The sequence below is a fragment of the Danio rerio genome, chromosome 10 (assembly GCF_049306965.1).
Source record: "Danio rerio strain Tuebingen ecotype United States chromosome 10, GRCz12tu, whole genome shotgun sequence".
Taxonomy (NCBI): Eukaryota; Metazoa; Chordata; class Actinopteri; order Cypriniformes; family Danionidae; genus Danio; species Danio rerio.
In genome coordinates this window covers 36717856-36735724 of record NC_133185.1, presented here as the reverse complement: position 1 = coordinate 36735724, position 17869 = coordinate 36717856, and the positions used below count along the sequence as shown (strand labels likewise).

Below are 17869 nucleotides of genomic sequence, written 5' to 3'. Positions count from 1 at the left end.
CATCGATGCGTAGCTCTACCAATCCTGAACCATGCGAGCCAGTGGCGGCAGCGGAGAGGGAAAAAAAACTTCACCTGATAATGATTAATGGTTTTTCATAATCGTTAGAAGCCGAAATCGAAACCAGATTTTCGATTAATTGCATAACTCTACCATATATTGTGATAAAAGCTACAGCAATTAATCGCAATAAGAAAATTTTACCATTTTTATGTCTATAGATTAGAAATGCAGCAGCTTTGATCTCGTTAACGCATTTTCACATCTTCATCCCGCAGTTCTGTGTCCTACCTAAAGTCCAGCGTGCGATCTGCTGTTGGTGAGACCGTGAAGAGGACAAGCGTCTCCATTCATCCTCTATCAGATCTCCAGTCCAGCTGCATGAGCTCCCTTACCCACTATCAGCGAGGGACCCTGAACATCTAACCATTCTTCTCTTGCTTATCTAACGACCTTCAACCTTGCTCATCTCACTGCCCTTCCCGTATTCACACATATCCACGAGGTTCAGACCACAGCGCCTGGTGCTTTACATGTTTTCTACTACATATGTTACAACGGGCCAAAAGCCATATGGAACGTGTAAGGGTAACAGGTGAACTCTAAACGGTTTAACTCTACGATCAGGTACTATTTTTATTTTTATTTGTAAAGATATGCCTGACATAAGGCACATACTGTACTACTCGGTCATTCACATCTGTTCAGAACACAGGAGATGAGGAGAAGGGCATTATTATTCACAATCGTCTTAGATGCATCGTTTCGAGAGCACATTTGAAAATAATCCATCCAGACATTCTGCTTTTTGCCGTTTTAGTATTGTACCGACGAGGTTGGTTGGAGATACAGCATGTTTTAGTGTTCTACATTAATGCCAAGTTATAGGGAAAACAAAACCTTGTGACTTCTTTTTTTTTATTTGGGGTAATCTGAGATTTTTTGGTTTTGTTTTGTTCATTCTGTGTATGAAATATACTACATGATGTTGTTTAATTGACGATCCATTTGTCAAATAAAACCATTATGTTAGTTTTTTTTTTACTTTAACATTAATTGTCATTCATGCCTTGTGCTTACATCTTTAATGTATATATTTCTTATTTACTAAGGGACATGGAGGAATGTGAAGTATTGCTGAGTTATAGTTCCAATAAATGTTAAACCCTGTGAAAATATGAAAGGCTTTCATTGCAATACCGCAATTTTCTACTAGAGGTCAGTCATATGCAAGGTTATTGATATTCATCATGCACATAAGGTTGTCTTCAATACACGTTTTTATATAGAGCTATTTAAACGTTTGTTTTTAACCATGGGGGAAAAACGATTCAGAGCTATTGTCATTGTTGTAAGTGAATAACTTTTTTTCCTGATTGCTTAGTGTAAAGTAGGCTAAATCATTGTTCATTCTGAACTAACTTTAATAGGGGTAGGCCTGCGTTTATTATGTAAAGTATATTTTTATTCTTTGAATACCTTGAATAATGGTAACTAAAATGATTATACTTCTAGTCCCAAACACTATGTGTAACGTTCACTGTATTTTTTTGCGTTTGTTTGTTTCATTAGCATTCATTTGCACCACCTCACAGTTAGCTAGGCTTATTTTAGATAACTAAACCGACCATGACGGAATCAGTTTGCTTCTTCTTCTTTTCGAAATAATTGCAAGTCACTATTTATATGTCAGTATTTTTATCAGTATCTTACCCAACCCAGGCTCATTCTAAAAAAGTAGTCCAGCGGAGGTTTCTGAAGGCCGCGAAATACGTCCCAGTAGGTACGTATTTTTGTTTTCGCGAATCCACCAGAGGCCGCTGTCTGACTGACCGAATGATTGACTGCTCGACCGGCCAATCGGCTGACCCACCCTCCTCCTTCCCTGAACCCAACCAGTTTTACTGATTGACCCGCCCGCCCGCTCACTTCCCTAAATCTGAGCAACAATTTAGAAAAGCCGTCTAGAAAAAGAAAAGCCCTCGTTTTTTTTTTTTTACCACGTTTTCGGATTTCACCTTGTTCACACCCTGTTATGAACTCGTTCGCTTTATTTTTTGGATTCTGTTTTTGTCTTACCTGATTTCTGGAACCGCTCTTCCCCGGACTCGAACCTGGACGCCTTTGTCAACTCCTCCTCTCTGCATCTGAAGTCCGCCGACGCACACGATGAGCTGACCGGACAAACTAATTCCGGCAGAAAAGCCCTCCACATGGAGGTAAGCGCTCAGCCGGCAAGCGCGGAAGGGAACAGCGTCACACTGCCCTGTAGCGTTTGCTTAAAAAAATGAAATGCAGCCATACGTACATCACGGGACGTATTTCGCGGCCTCCAGAAACATCCACAGGACTATGTTTTCAGAATGAGCTTGGGTTGATCTTACCTGACCTTCAGTTCGTTTGTTCGGAAGACATTTTAACTGATTCTCCTTCCTTGGTCACTTTCAAATGAAAAGCGAAATATAATGAATTCTTTTTACAAGACTGTTATGATGCGTTTAACGGACATCAGCATCTTAAATCCTTGGACGTTTTTAATATTCAGATTTTTTTTTTAAACGTATATTTATATGTATTTATGTCTTTCCACATGGAAAGAAGCTATATGAGAATATACCCATATGAAACCTATATGCAGTATATAGGCACATATATGATAATACGCTGCATATACTGTATGCACATATAAGCAAAAATGAGTTGCATATACAGGCCACATACTGTAGGTCTCCTGTATTGCTTCTTACATATATATGCCCTATGTACTGTACATACAAGATATGTCTCTATTATTGCTCATATCTCACTTTGGCAACTGCCATACATGATGTCTAGCTCATATTTTCTATTTTCAAGGGAATAACTAGGAACAAAACAAATGCATAAAACTTATACTTGTTCGTATGTGCGAACACTTGAAATTGTTATCACAAGTAATTGGCATGTTATGGATGACAAGTGAGAGCCCACACGGAAAGAACCTATATAAACATATGTTTTAATAGAGGTTTTGATATAAGTTTTTAATATTTGTGACACATTTAAAATTGGCCGTTTTTCTATATGTACATATTTGTTAAAATATATGTACATATAATAGGCTATAGGAAAATGGCCAATTTTATATGTCACATATATTAAAAACCAATATCAAAACCTATATTAAAACATATATATAGCTTTTTTCTGTATGGGTTATATCATCTTTACATTATTACAAAAAACAAAAACGAATTAACACTTATGCAAGGTGTTTCTAAAACGCAGTGTCTATGGACAGGACCGTAAATTTGACATTATTCTTTCTTCTGGGCCTGGCTGCTGTTTTCAGTCTTACAAAATTATATTTCTTTTTCTGAAAGTCTTGATAACACCATCACAGAGTTTTTCTTTTATTATTTCAGCAAATTGTAAAAAAAAAAAAAAAAAAAAAAATTGTACTCTCCTATTCACTGTGATGTACGTTTACCCAACTATGACCTTAACAAACTTACGTTATGCACTTACAGTAAGTTGGCTTATAAGGGTTTGCCATTCCCCATCAAAAATGAGTTTATATGAGCTGTTTGTCAACATTTACGTATTTTAAACCCATTTAGTCTTGTTATTAAAATAACCTTTTTTTTTTGTTAGTGGAAGTGGATCCATGGTTTGTTTAAAAAAAATAGTGAAGGGTTACATTTCAGACTGAGTAGTCGATAATATATTTCCTTGAAATGAAATATTTAGACGTAACTTTTGCAGCTGCTTTATTTTAATCAAAAAATATGAATACAAAGTGTTTTCATATCCATAGACAGTACATGTCCTATATACAGACAGGTTTGAGGTTGTCCAGTCTACAGATGACAAAAGATCAACATAGTACAGGCAATAAAACAATTATAATAAAAATAAACTAACTAAACTAAAACAAATCTGTGCTCAAAAAGCAGTCCTTTGCACTGTTAAGTCATAAAAGCTTTAAAAAAAGAAGAAATACAGCAGTTGTATAAAAGCAGTTATCTGGTAAATGTAATTGAAAATACACACACACAAAAATACAACGTGGTTTTTGGCATACTTACAGATATGCTATTGTGATGTATTTTACTTTAAGTCAACTTCCATTCGCAACCTATTTTTACTATATTATGACATTTTTGAGTAAAGCGCAATGTTCAGTTATTAACAAATAAATAGGGTTGTTTTTCAGTTTATGTTTTACTGATGTTTATTTGCTGAAGGTGGACCTTATTTGCGAACTGCCTAATAATGCCCATGTGCATGTCACGTATTTGTTAAACTACCATGTCAGAAAGTTATCACCTGTATGTCAGTAGCCGTGCTTTGGATCAAAGTTGATAAGAGTTACAAGGAAACTAGATTCCCCACATCAACAACCATTTAAATGTTTGGTTTCATGTCTACTAAACACAGGCTCATTCTGAAAACCTAGCCTTATATACATTTCTGGAGATCGTGAATTATGTAGCTAGAAGTATGTAAGGCTGCATTTCGTTGTTAAAACGAACGCTACAGGGTGAGGTGGATCTTGTGCTTTTTAAAGTGTGAAGTTAATATATATATTCAAAGTGTATGTATATAATCTGCTTGTAGACTTGCATACCATTAGAAGAATTACCATTTCACAAGAACTGGATAAGTTATATAGTTACCAGGTTTGGGTCAGGGGTTAACCTAGGTGGAAATTGAGGTCAGGGGTTAACCTAGGTGGAATGTGTGTGATAAATGTAGAACTAAGACAAAAACAGATGACAGAGGTGGAATTTGGAGTCAAGGGTTAAACCAGGAGGGATCTTGTGTGACATATGTACAACAAAGGAAAAAAACAGACTATTTAAACGGGCCAGAACCTGAGTGAGACAGAATTTTTCAGACAGAGATGCTACTGGGGGTCTCCTGAAAGTTCTCCTTTGTTGTCGACAATAAAGTATATTCTTCTGATATTCATAACCTCCAGACTGAGTTTGATTTAGTAAGAGAAAAACCAAGAAAACCACCACATTTGGCGTCCCTGGGTGGGCTGGAAAGGAGCAGGACTGGTGTTACTGTGCATGCTGGACTGGAGAGAAAACACAAATATGTGGCCACAATAAAAAACGGTAAGCGATTTTATGCTTATTAGTTTGTGTTTTTTCTGCCAGGACCTGCTTGTACAGGTAAATACACTTGAACTGTTTCTCCAGCTTTAAAGAATTAAAAGTAAATGTAAAAAAGATATTAAAGAAAAATGGGGTTTTGAATAACAGAAGAAAAAGAGTAATTTGCATGCAAATGATCTGTGTTTTCCTAAGAGGGCCTTGATGGATAGGATAAACATTAACTAGTAACTGTTACTCAGATTTGGGAAATTATTAATGATATAAGATATGCATAGAGCATTTATAGGTTTTAAAAGAGAGTCTTTAATGTGTGGTGACAGTTAAGAGATTAAAGCAGAGTAAGGTATGCAAATGATCTGTGTTTTCCTAAGTGGGCCTTGATGGATAGGATAAACAATCACTAGTAACTGTTACCCAGATTTGGGAAATTAATAATGATGTAAGAAATGCATAGAGCATTTATAAGTTTTAAGTGAGAGTCCTTAATGTGTGGTAACAGTTAAGAGATTAAAGCAGATTAAAATAGAGAGATGCGCGCTAAGACCTACGATACCGCTTTGTTTGAGGAGATAAACAAAGGGCTGCATGGGTAGGCGAAAGCCTGTGGTTACCGCTCTAAGGTTAGAGGGCTGCTCGGACAGGTCACTCAAGAGGAGTGTAGTGTAGAGTATTTATTTAATTGAAGTGTTTGTGTATTTGCTGCTTCAGATTGTGGCAAAATAGTCCACATTGGTGGGCAGAGAAGACTGCCTTCCTCCTCCTTGAATGGAATGAGGATGGGGGGATGCAGCTCCTGTTACACTGAGTGGAGGAGAGGAGTGAATGAGAAGAGGAAAAGTAATAAGATTAGAAGTGTGAATGTGTTAAAAAGTTTGTTTTCAAAAAAAGAGTAGGTTAAAATAATGATTATAGTATATTATAATATAAAAGGAGGGCTGCATATGTGTGGTGTGATTTAAAGAGCAAGAAGAAAACTGATTGATGCAGTTTAAGAGAAGAGATTATGATAGAAAGAAAGGAGTCTCCTAAATTAAAACTAATGGAACATGTGCATTTGAAAGACACAGAGTAAAAAGCAGAAGAATAAACATTTTTCTGAAATTATCTTTGTGTTTTAAGTTTGAATATGTTAAAAAATAACAATAGGCAGAGTGAACTTAAATTCCTGACATAGCAATAGGTGAAAGACAGTCTGCTCCAGGATGGGGGTAAGAGAGAGATTTATGGTGTCCATGTGTGAACAATAAATAGATTATGTCTATTTACAGCACTAGGGAAACAGAGAAGAGGAGAGTTAAAAGAGAGGAGATCAAACTATAGATAAAATAATGACATAGACTTTAACATAATTTGGATAGAATATAAGTTATTAATGAATAGATATATTATAAAGTAGTATAGTAAGATAAATGAAATGAGGAAGTACTAATAATAGAGTTATATTATATAGAAAAGAGTTTGAAACTGTACTAATGAAAAAGAATAAATGAAGCCATAGTGATCAATATATATAGAGATAAAGGAAGTATGGAGTAAAAGAATATATTAATAAACAAATAGATTTACTAAATAAATATGAATGAATAACATATAAGTTAGGTCTTTGATTGAGAATAAAATAGAAAAAGAAAACTTGAAAAATTAATATTGATTAACTGAAGATTTAATTAGAAAATGTGTAAGCTTTAAAATGTATAAGAAATGTATAAGAAAACCTAAGAGCTAAAAACTCAAATTACGGAAAGGAAAAAGAATAAAATAGAAATAGAAAAATAAGTCCACTGTTTCATAGATAAAATTAGATATTTAAAAAATACTTACAATATAGGCACATTGAACAGATAAGATAAAAAGGAAAAAAGCAGTAACAATTTAAAGAAATAATTGACTTTAGAGAATTTGTTTGTATTTAAGGGCAATAAAAATGTCTTTCTCAAAGTCAGCTATATCATTTATTTGTAGTAAAGTACAGTGATTCAGATGAAAATCATAGAAGCTAGGTAAATGTTAAAGAATGCATTAGAGTGAGTTAAAAAAATAATTTTAAAGTTTAAGCAGTAAGAAGCTAAATTGATAAGTAAACATTGCAATTCAAAAATGAAAAATGCTTTTAGTAAATAAATATGTGAGTTTAAGTAATAATATGAACCCTGAGGTATAGCAGTAATGATTTTGAACTGTTATACCAGATATTGGGCCACCATGTAGTATTGTTGAATTAAATCAGGGATGGAAAAACAGATATGGAAAAAAAAATGCAATACTAAAATATGTGACAGAGAAAATAAAAGATAAGATAATGACAAATGGCAAACAGAAGAAACATTTGATGTAAGCAGTGAAAAAATAGAAACTGAGTATAGAAAATGTTACAATGTAAAAATGAGTGGTTAGTAAAGGAACACTAGCATAGATGAGGAGAAATGTAAAGTAAAGCATAATCTGAAGCTAAATAAATTATTTAGAAGGACACTACAGAATTAGAAAATTAAACATATTTACATATGATAAAATTATGAATTAGAGAAAAATAAACTGTTAAAACTGTAAAGAGGAAAAAATAGATGAGAGGAGTCTCCATTTGATGGAAAAAAATGGGAAAGAAGAAAAGACTTTTATAGGTCATGAGCTAAATTCCATATATTAATTAAGAGGACAAAGGGATGGACTTTGGGGGACTGTGGTCTCTTACCTACTAGACATCTCTGAGTGCACTGGCAAATGGAAAAAGTGTTTGAAAAACAATGGACATTGTTGGCTGTGGACATTTGTGAAAGCAGTGAGGCAGGCACTGCATGCCCAGGAATTACTGAGGACTGGAAAGGCTACTTATGTTCAGAGACACTAAAAAGAGGCAAACAAGCTAATGATGAACTGATCAAAGAGAAAAAGCGCTCCACCAGAACTTTACAACAGCTCAATGAAAGAAGCCAGCACTAAGAAAGAAGGGGGAAACACTGTGCCCTGATATGGACACCACAGAAAAAACTGCACCAATCTATGAACCAGTTGTCTTCTCAGGGTGTGAGGAGGGGGAGTCTGGCAGTCCATCTCAAAGCAGTCGACCTATAGTCCAAATTGAGTACAATGTGACCACTCAGAGGGCAAAATAAGAGCAAAAGTGTAGCTACCCATTGTTGTATCAAATCAGACTCCTGTCAATTTAATAAATAGAAAAGTATAATGTAAACTGCAAGAAAAGTCTTAGATGATAATGTACAATGAAACTTTAAATGTGTAAGGTTGAAATGATAAATTATGAAGAATGTTAAATTATTTTGGCTCATTTTCATTGGTTAATTCATAGAGATTATTGAACATAGGAGAATAAATTATAATGCATGGTGGTGATAAAAAATATAATAAAAGACAGTTTTTGATAACTAAAAAAATAATAATTTGGGTTAGAAGTTGATGGAGTTAAGTATTTAAGTTAAAATTAGGGAAAACTTATTTTGAGTAAACTAAAATAAGATTTGGGAGAAAAATTATGTCAGAGATTAAGACAGAAAAGTGATTTATACTTGAAGAGAATGAAAAAAAAAAAGTGAAATGAACTCACAATACTGAATAGGTCAAAAAGTAACAATTCTAAATGTACTAAAAGAATAATCGAAAGAGAAAAGTGTTTAAACAAATAAAAAACAGAAAACAGGTTGTTTTACATATGTGAAGGAATAATTAAAAGTAAAAAAGATTAAGGACTAAAGATGAATAATCAGATCAGATAGAGAGGAACCTATAAAGAACTCCAGTGATTTTTCAGTCAACTTGTAGAAAATTACAACAAAAGTTTATGAATAACCAGTTTGATGTGAGAGCAGGAAGGAATTGGAGCTGAAAATGCTGAAAAGTGAAAAATGGTAATAATGTAAAATGCAAAATAAGAAATGGCTCAGAAATAAGAAATTATTAAGGGTAAGTGTCAAATTTTAATAATGGTTATCAGTCAGGACATAGAGGTAGACAAAATTAGCCAGCATAGGGAGGATTAATTAAAATTAAACCAGATGCAGGTCTGCTATGCTGGAATAGGCATAATTGAAACTTTTGAGAACATAGCAATAAGAGAAACACTTAGATATGTTATGGCATTTCTAATTAAAGTCAATTTCAATTCGATTGTGATTGTGTAGGTGACTAATAAAATGAATTTTATTTTAATTTGATTAAAATTTAATTTTTGATGATGGCATTAGTCAAAACAGGCAAAATTAGATGTTGTAAAGTTTATGACTTAAGAACAATCAGTGATAGAGAATTTCTCAGCAGAGGTTCATAACACACACTGTATTTAAATGTTTTCCTTTGGAGGTCAAATATTTTAAAGTAATTGATTTCTGTTCAGGTAATTATCAGAGGAGGGTAGACACTTGGTTACACTTAAAGTAAATAGGCTGATTTACATAGTTACATACATTAGAATGCATAAAAGGATTTAGAATATTTCGTGATGGATATTGTAATGTGTAGGATTTAGTTATCTGCAAGTAAGCTGATAAATAAGAAATTGATTTTACATGAAAGAAAATAAGGTAGCAGGTATAACACTAGTATAGAGTCACAACATCAATTAGATGATAGTGCAAATTAAACAACATATTGGTCTCCATGAACAATATATGTAGTATTAGAGATGAAAGAAAAAGACAAATAAGATTTATGTAATACATACAAAGAACAGATTGTTGAGGCAACAGCATTTTAATAGATTGGCATTTGAGATGTACATGGTTTGAATCAAGGGTGAAGTGGTAAAGAAAATTGAGCACCAAGGAAAATGATCGCCTTTTTGAATGCAGTGATTAGTGAATTGTTGTCCACATGTGACATTTGTGCAAAGTAGAATGTGAGTAAAAGATCAGCAATAGGCCTAAGGGGATATTCAAGAATTTGATTGTGGGTGTTGTGATATAATAAAGCTAGCTTAGGACAAGAGATACAAGCTTTTGGGCATGACAGTTGTGGTAGATGAGTGAAGGTAATTTCATTAGCAAAGCAGGGAAGAAGAAACAGTTATTACATTTAAGACAAGAGAAGTCTCAGATTTGCAATACCTTCAGAAATAAGTTTAATGTGTCTGCATTTAAAAATAAATTAGAGTAATTAAAGTAAATTAAAGTAAATAAAGGTAATTAAGGAGATAAATAAGTGGATATATGATTCAGTGAATAGATAAATAAATGAATTGATAAAGTATTGGAAATAAAGAAAATTGAGAAATTACACATAATTGTAAGGAATGATTGAAAGAGCTAAAGATGATTCATCAAGGCCTAGTTTAACAAGATGTGTTAAAATACTATACCTTTTGCATTAATAAGTGATTGCATGAAAACTGACAGAAACAAGCAACTAACATTGCATGAAATACTATTGGGTCGACCCTTGCATGTAATCATGTATTTAACCTTGTGGAATGTTTGGAGAACATTTCTAATGTATTGGAAAGAAGTTTGGTCTTTTATGAGAAAACTAACTGCCATGTGCAAAGCAATATCTGTACAGGAAACCAGAAAGGACCAAAAGCAGAAGATTAATTCGGTGATCGAGTATATCTGAGGTGCTTTGGAGAAAGTGGAGGGAAGTCAGGAGAAAAGGACCTTATGCCAACATTGCCAAGGGGGATGCCATCAACTGGGTACCATCGGGACCACAGCACAAGACAGCCAAAGGAAAAAGCTCCAACAAGAGAAAGTTAACGGGAAACAGAGGAGGCAGAAAATCCCAAAGCTCAAACCAACGAATTGCAAAGTGTGGCAGAAGCAGTTCATCAGAACAGTTAAAAGAGTAATTCTGATTATATACCTGAGTGAGAAATACAGAAGGTGCCACAAATTCAAGTGATGATAATCACCACAACTTCAGGTTATAAACTGTCAACATAAAGTCTTTAGCAACACTTTTTAAGGCTAGAACGAAACAAAGAATGCTCGCAAGTATGTGCCAGATTTAGGGTCAAAAAGATGAACTAGTGCTAAAAATTTTTATAGTTTAGATAAAGAAGAGGATGATGAAGAGGATCCATGCCTTGGGTGCTAAGTGCTAGTAACCTCTACCCCAAAACGGCGGCTCTCTACGATACGCAAAGTATCTGGGCTGAAGATCAACGTACTCTACGGATTGTGTGTGGATGTTAGATTAGAATATTGTGTTGTGACCCTAGATTGGGAGATTGTGCATGTTTATTTTTTGTTTTAGTTTTATTCTTTACTGTATGTTAAATAATCATGACCCCCAGAAGCAAATAGATAACTAATTGTATGCTTAAAATACTACTTTTATGATGATATCAACAAAATAGAATCAAGTCTTTTACTGTGTCCTCGTCAGAACAGGACACAGAGGTTTGGCGTGATTCTATTCCAAAGTGCAATTACATGATTTGGTTATTTGTAATAATACTGTGACATATATTTGTCATTAGGTAATATGGCTGAGGGCTAGATCATGAAGTTGCACTATGGGCCAAAAGCAAGAATATTAAGACTTAAAGTCTTAAGAGGAGGGATTGAGGTGGATCTTGTGCTTTTTAAAGTGTGAAGTTAATATATATATTCAAAGTGTATGTATATAATCTGCTTGTAGACTTGCATACCATTAGAAGAATTACCATTTCACAAGAACTGGATAAGTTATATAGTTACCAGGTTTGGGTCAGGGGTTAACCTAGGTGGAAATTGAGGTCAGGGGTTAACCTAGGTGGAATGTGTGTGATAAATGTAGAACTAAGACAAAAACAGATGACAGAGGTGGAATTTGGAGTCAAGGGTTAAACCAGGAGGGATCTTGTGTGACATATGTACAACAAAGGAAAAAAACAGACTATTTAAACGAGCCAGAACCTGAGTGAGACAGAATTTTTCAGACAGAGATGCTACTGGGGGTCTCCTGAAAGTTCTCCTTTGTTGTCGACAATAAAGTATATTCTTCTGATATTCATAACCTCCAGACTGAGTTTGATTTAGTAAGAGAAAAACCAAGAAAACCACCACAAGGGCGGTAAGGCGCCATTCCTTTTCTCGCTTACCAGCTGATTGTTTACCTTTGTATGGACGCTCTCCCGCTGTAACCAGTTTGACCAGTTAGCTCGCCATGTACGTTGGTGGAATTGAGACGTAAAGAGGAGTTGACTATTACGACGGAGTTTGAGTCTGGTGAAGGACGGTTCCAGAAAGCAGCTAAGACAGAAACAGAATCCAAAGAATAAAATTAGCAAATAAATAACAGGGTGAGAATGTGGTAAAATTTGATAACGTGGTAAAAATTAGGCGAGGGCTGTTCTTTTTCTGGATTGCTTTTTAAAATTGTCACTTGGGTTTAGGGAAGTTGGTGGGCGGGTCAATTGGTGCTTTTGAAAACACTATTGGTTGGGTTTAGGGAAGGAGGATGGTGGTTCAGTCGATCGGTCGGTCAGTCAGTCAGTCAGTCATTCAGTAAGTCAGTGAGAAAATCAACAGTGGCCTCTGGTGTATTTACACGAGAACAACAGGCGCACATGGCACTCGCGAAAGAAATTTGCCTCTGGTGGATTTGCAAAAACAAAAACTGCAAAAAAAAATATAGCTCCTGGGACATATTTGGTGCTCTCCAGATATGTATATAGCAGTACGTTTTCAGAATAAGCCTGGTTTGTATGTACTATACAATAAACATAATGGACTTATTTGCTGCCTTTAAATAACCACAGACCTACAATGAGAAATAAATACCTTATTTACAGTAAGGTAAAGGAAAGTCCATAATTAGAGTTCACATGTACATAGTCAGTATCATATAAATATAATTTAGTTTTTTAAAAATATTTGGCCAAGAAACATCAAAAGGCAAAAACAGCAACTTAACAATGTCACACATAATGACATTCCCTTTAGCTCATAGGTCTCAAACTCAATTCCTGGAGGGCCGCAGCTCTGCACAGTTTTGCTCCAACCCTAATCAAACACAGCTGAGCCAACTAATCAAGGTGTACTAGAGACTATTGAGCTAAACTGTGCAGAGCTGTGGCCCTCCAGGAACTGAGTTTGAGACCATTGTTTTAACTGAAGCTGCTATGAACAATGCGCAATTGACTGCATATTAAACATACGTAAACGTAATTTATTTAGGAGTGTCTGCAAATAATATGGAACAGAACTTTCATTTGCTTTCATCAAGGCAAGTCAGCATCTTTAGCTAGCAAAAGAACGACTGTGAAGCAGTAACAACAAGCGCACAAAAAATACAGTGAAGAACTCGAACATCTCAGTGTCTTTTTGTTTACCAAAGTACAGAAAGTCGTATTTCTGTAAGATTCTCTGAACAGTAGAAAACTATGAATTTATAAAACAATAAAATGAGCGTCTTTACATATATTTGTTGACATTTTTTATATTAAGAAAAAGAAAACTACATCAACCTGTTTCCATACTGAGGCAATAAGCTTATCAATTCCAGTCCGTTTTTTCAATTGACTTCAGTTTGTGTGATATTAGACTCTTTTTTTCTTCTTCTTCGGATCTTCCAGCAGAAGTGATTTAGTCCTACACCAGAGAGCCGGCTTGGTTTTGTGCTGGCACCATAATGGGCACCCCTCCCATGCGGGAGATATTGGCAGCAGTTACGGTGGTGGGAAGGACAGGCGGACGGGGAATCTGAGGCTGGGCAGGGGCTGTCCGGGGCATGGAGGTGTGCTGGGAGCCTCCATTGTTACTAGGGGGTCCAAATGGCCCACGGGTCGGGGCTGGGTTGGTGTTGTATCCTGGCAATGAGCGCTCCAGGGTGGCATCGACTGGAGGTTGCGAACGGTATCCGGCTGTGCTGCCTGTGGCTGTAATAATGGACGCGGTGTCAGAGTGAGGGTAATGATGGTGGTTGTGGGCATCTCGTGGGTAAGAGCTGGTGTGAATGGAGGACAGGGTGCCGTTTTTAGAGATGATGTCAGAGCCTGTTCCACTCTTGGCCCACGAGACGCGTTTGGGAGCCTGAGCATCCTCCCTGTAACACATAAAAACACTTAGTGCCCACATAAATCATAAATAATTGATTCAGTCAATTAATGATAATCGTCATACTTGATGTCATTGGCCAGATCCTCCTCGGTGTCTTTCCGTCTCGTCCACATGAAGATGAGGAAGATAACGATCAGGATGAGAGCCACTATACAGCCGAATGTAACGCCAGCGATCATTCCGGCATTTGTCGCTGTGCAAAAGGAACAGACAAAGTTAGTGTTTACCACATTTCTTTTTTTAAATCTTAAAATTAATCTCAATCTTTTCATCTTAATTAAAACCCCAAATGTGTTGCAGAAAAAAGACAGACTTTGATATAGACTTTATAAAGTGTGACCTGCAGGTAGTAGTTTTTTAATCATGACTAGGTAGATAAAGGATATACCTATATATATATATATTCATTCATTAATTTTCTTTTCGGCTTAGTCCCTTTATTAATCTGGAGTCGCGACAGCGGAATGAACCGGCAACTTTTTCAGCACATGTTTTACGCAGCGGATGCCCTTCCAACCCATCACTGGGAAACATCCACACACACTCATTCACACACATACACTATGGTAGATTTAGCCTACCCAATTCCCCTGTACCACATGTCTTTGGACTTGTGGGAAAAACCAGATCACTCGGAGGAAACCCACGCGAACACAGGGAGAACATGCAAACACCACATAGAAATGCCAACTGACCATATGGGGTATTTATTTCTTTTTTGTGTGTGTGTGATCAACGTTTTATTGACTTTAGAATAACAAAATAAAAGACATTCAAACAAACAAACAAACAAACAAACAAACAAACAAACAAACAAACAAACAAACAAACAAACAAACAAACAAACAAACAAACAGGGGAGGGGGAGCAACAGACATATCAACAATTTTCAATCTGAAAGAAGAGAGAAAAAAAAAAACTTTACATGGTCATTCCTTTATATTGTCCAAAATGCTGGAAGAAAATCATTGCCATGGATGAATGGTACTAGGTCTAGCATTATTAATTTGTGCTATTGTAGCTTCACAAGTCACTATTTTAAGGGGGCTATGAATCCAAAATGTTTTTGCACATGTGCGGAGAAAACCAATTTTGTATTATTGCCTTCTTTGCAGCTGTAAAACCAGCAAACAACATTCTCTTCTTTAGTGTACTTGTACAGAAATTAGTATCATCATTGAGAAGACATAAACCTGAATTAGACACATAATCAACTTGTAGTAAAAAAAGGACAAAACAGAAATTACATGAGACCAAAGGTCGACAACAATTGGACATTCCCAAAACATATGAAGAAAATTACCTGAGGATACAGTGTTACAGATATGACAGCTGTAGTGAGACTGCAGTTTCATTTTAAATCTCTTATAAGGAGCTATGTATGCTCTATGTATAACTTTGAAATGGACATGGTATTTATTTCTCATTTATTTCTCAACACCTATTGTGTGTGGTTCCTTGAACAGATTAAAAGTGTTCAAAACAGGCATCAGTTCTTTTACAGCATTGATTTCTGGATTATCAATGTGAATATTAAAATCTTCAGCAATACTAAAATAGTCCAATTCAGAGGTTACAATTGATACCAGCTCTGTAAAATCATCAAAAAAAGTTGGAGAATATTTTGGAGGTCTGTAGAAAATGATCAGTAAAATGCGGGGAGCACCCTTCAGTGCTATACTCAGATATTCAAAGGACAAATAGTCACCAAATGACACTTGTTTATACTCATAGACATCTTTAAACAGGGCAGCGATGCCTCCACCTCTCCTATTAGCTCTGCAAACACTCAAAAATCAAAGTTTAAAGGAGCCGTTTCATTCAGGACCGCTGCGCTACAACTGTCATCTAGCCAAGTTTCATTTAAAAGCATAAAATCAAGGCAATTTGTGCTGATAAAATCATTGACTAAAAGTGACTTTTTGATGAGTGATCTGATGTTTAAAAGTGCTAACTTAACAGTTTTAGCTGTTTTCCCTACAGTAGTCTTAGATTTACATTTAATCGACACCAGATTTGAAAGATTTGCTATACGGCCTGAAGAACTCTTCAGTTTTTTGTCACGTAATACAACACATATCTGCGAAGAAAGCTACAGGCACACTGGGTTCCTGCTTGTTCTGTAAACATTTGATAAAGATAGGCTACTGTTATGTAAGCAGGCCCCTGACGCACACCACTGAGAGTTGTTTTGTTCACCAGCTGAGGATGGAGCGTTGTTTGGGCCCTGGCTGTGTGGCAAAAGTCTGAGGGCTCTTCCGGGTGGGCTGAGAGGTGGTTGTGGAGCAGGCCGCTTTAGAGTGTAGCAATAGAGTGTGAAAGTTTAGCTCCAGCAGATACTCGTCCCTCCATCTTTAACATGTTTTTAACACAAAACATTGATCTGAGCTGTAATAATTTTTAGCTCCTTAGTTAAGCAAAGCTGACAGAAACAAAAAAGCGGCCTACACTAACCTACATGCTTATTTTTCAGGCACAAGATGGCGACAAACCACCAAGAACAACAGCATGAACGATGAGCAACACTAACCTACATGGTTATTTTACAGTCACCAGATGGCGACAAACAGCCAAGTACAACAGTGTGAAAGATAAGCATATAAATATAATAAAGATAATTCGAAGTACCTGGATGAGCCTATATTTTTATTAGTTCATGGAATAACTGACCAATCAGAATCAAGTAAGGATCTTTTGCTAGCATATTGTTAGTGTGGCTACAATTTTTTAACAGGTTGCTAGTATGTTTAACAAATCGCTAACATGTTTAAAATTGTTTTTAGCATGTTTCTAACCTGTTTAGAAAGTTGTTAGCATGACAGAGTTTTGACAGAAGTGTAATGATAAAAAAACAGTACATACATGTGATGACCTCCAGGTTGATGTAGCAGGTCTCCTCTCCTGCAGAGTTGGTTGAAGTGCACACATATTTCCCTGACATGTTACTGCTTAGGTTGTTCAGTTTTAAAGTTCCTGCCGTTTCATCTGCAATAACACCAAAGCGTGAAGTTAAAGTCAAACTTACACGCTAATACAAATAACAACGCATTTTTTTAATATTAAACAGAGATCAGAGGGTAACAGTAGCTGATAATTCCACTGATGACTCTAAAATTACATAATGGTCGACAAATATATGGTTTTAAAGTTTAATCTCGGCTCAAACTGTTTCCCCGTCATGCTTAAAGGATTAGTTAGTCGAGGCAAAGATGAAAATCCTAAAATCATTTACTCACATTCATGCCGTTCAAAACACACATCACTTTATTCACTTTTGTTTTAAGCAGGAATTTATTATTTTGTTTTTGTTTTTTTCAATTGAAATTTTCAGAAAGGACTTGTTTTAAGACATCATAAATTGGCCAGTGCTGTATTCCAAATCTGAAGTCACATGGCTAATATAATGTTTTAGTGTGTTTTTCATATATAACTGTATGATATAAAAATCCCCATGCATTACAACATTACAATAAGGTGAGTGCATTTTAATTTGGGTGAAAAATTAAGTAGACATAAAAGTAGACAGACTCACTCAATGCAGGAGAGAAGAAGACCTCTGATGTGGGGCTGGTTTTGATCCACTTGTATTTGGGGGCCGGTTTACCCTCATTGGAGTTACAGGAAAGAGTAATGTTTGCTTTAAGGACAGGCTTTTCTTTAACCTTACACACCGGTATAGAAGGAGGTACTGAAAGAGACAGAATGGGTCATATTGTATGCATGTGTATTCATGATCATATTAACATCCAGATTGTAATGTTTTAGGACACCCAC

At 35.7% G+C, this 17869-nt stretch overlaps 2 protein-coding genes across 5 annotated transcripts in view; one reads left to right on the top strand and one right to left on the bottom strand.

Moving 5' to 3' along the window:
- The window catches only part of fez1 (fasciculation and elongation protein zeta 1 (zygin I)), a 44292-nt gene extending 43114 nt beyond the window's left edge, over window positions 1-1178 (top strand). For both annotated transcript variants that reach the window (XM_009305397.3, NM_213396.1), the window contains exon 10: window positions 279-1178. In XM_009305397.3, the coding sequence (XP_009303672.1) occupies window positions 279-295 (17 nt within the window). In that variant the 3' untranslated portion in view covers window positions 296-1178. The remainder of the gene's footprint in view (window positions 1-278) is intronic.
- A 2554-nt stretch (window positions 1179-3732) lies between these two features.
- The window catches only part of esama (endothelial cell adhesion molecule a), a 90259-nt gene continuing 76122 nt past the window's right edge, over window positions 3733-17869 (bottom strand). For 2 of the 3 annotated variants that reach the window (XM_073914259.1, XM_073914260.1), the window contains exons 4-8: window positions 17628-17783; window positions 16958-17080; window positions 14159-14288; window positions 12098-14081; window positions 3733-4515 (exon numbers count right to left, since the gene is read on the bottom strand). In XM_073914259.1, the coding sequence (XP_073770360.1) occupies window positions 13628-14081; window positions 14159-14288; window positions 16958-17080; window positions 17628-17783 (863 nt within the window). In that variant the 3' untranslated portion in view covers window positions 3733-4515; window positions 12098-13627. Of the gene's footprint in view, window positions 4516-12097; window positions 14082-14158; window positions 14289-16957; window positions 17081-17627; window positions 17784-17869 lie in introns of those variants that run through there. The other variant, NM_001115066.2, reaches the window with a different exon arrangement.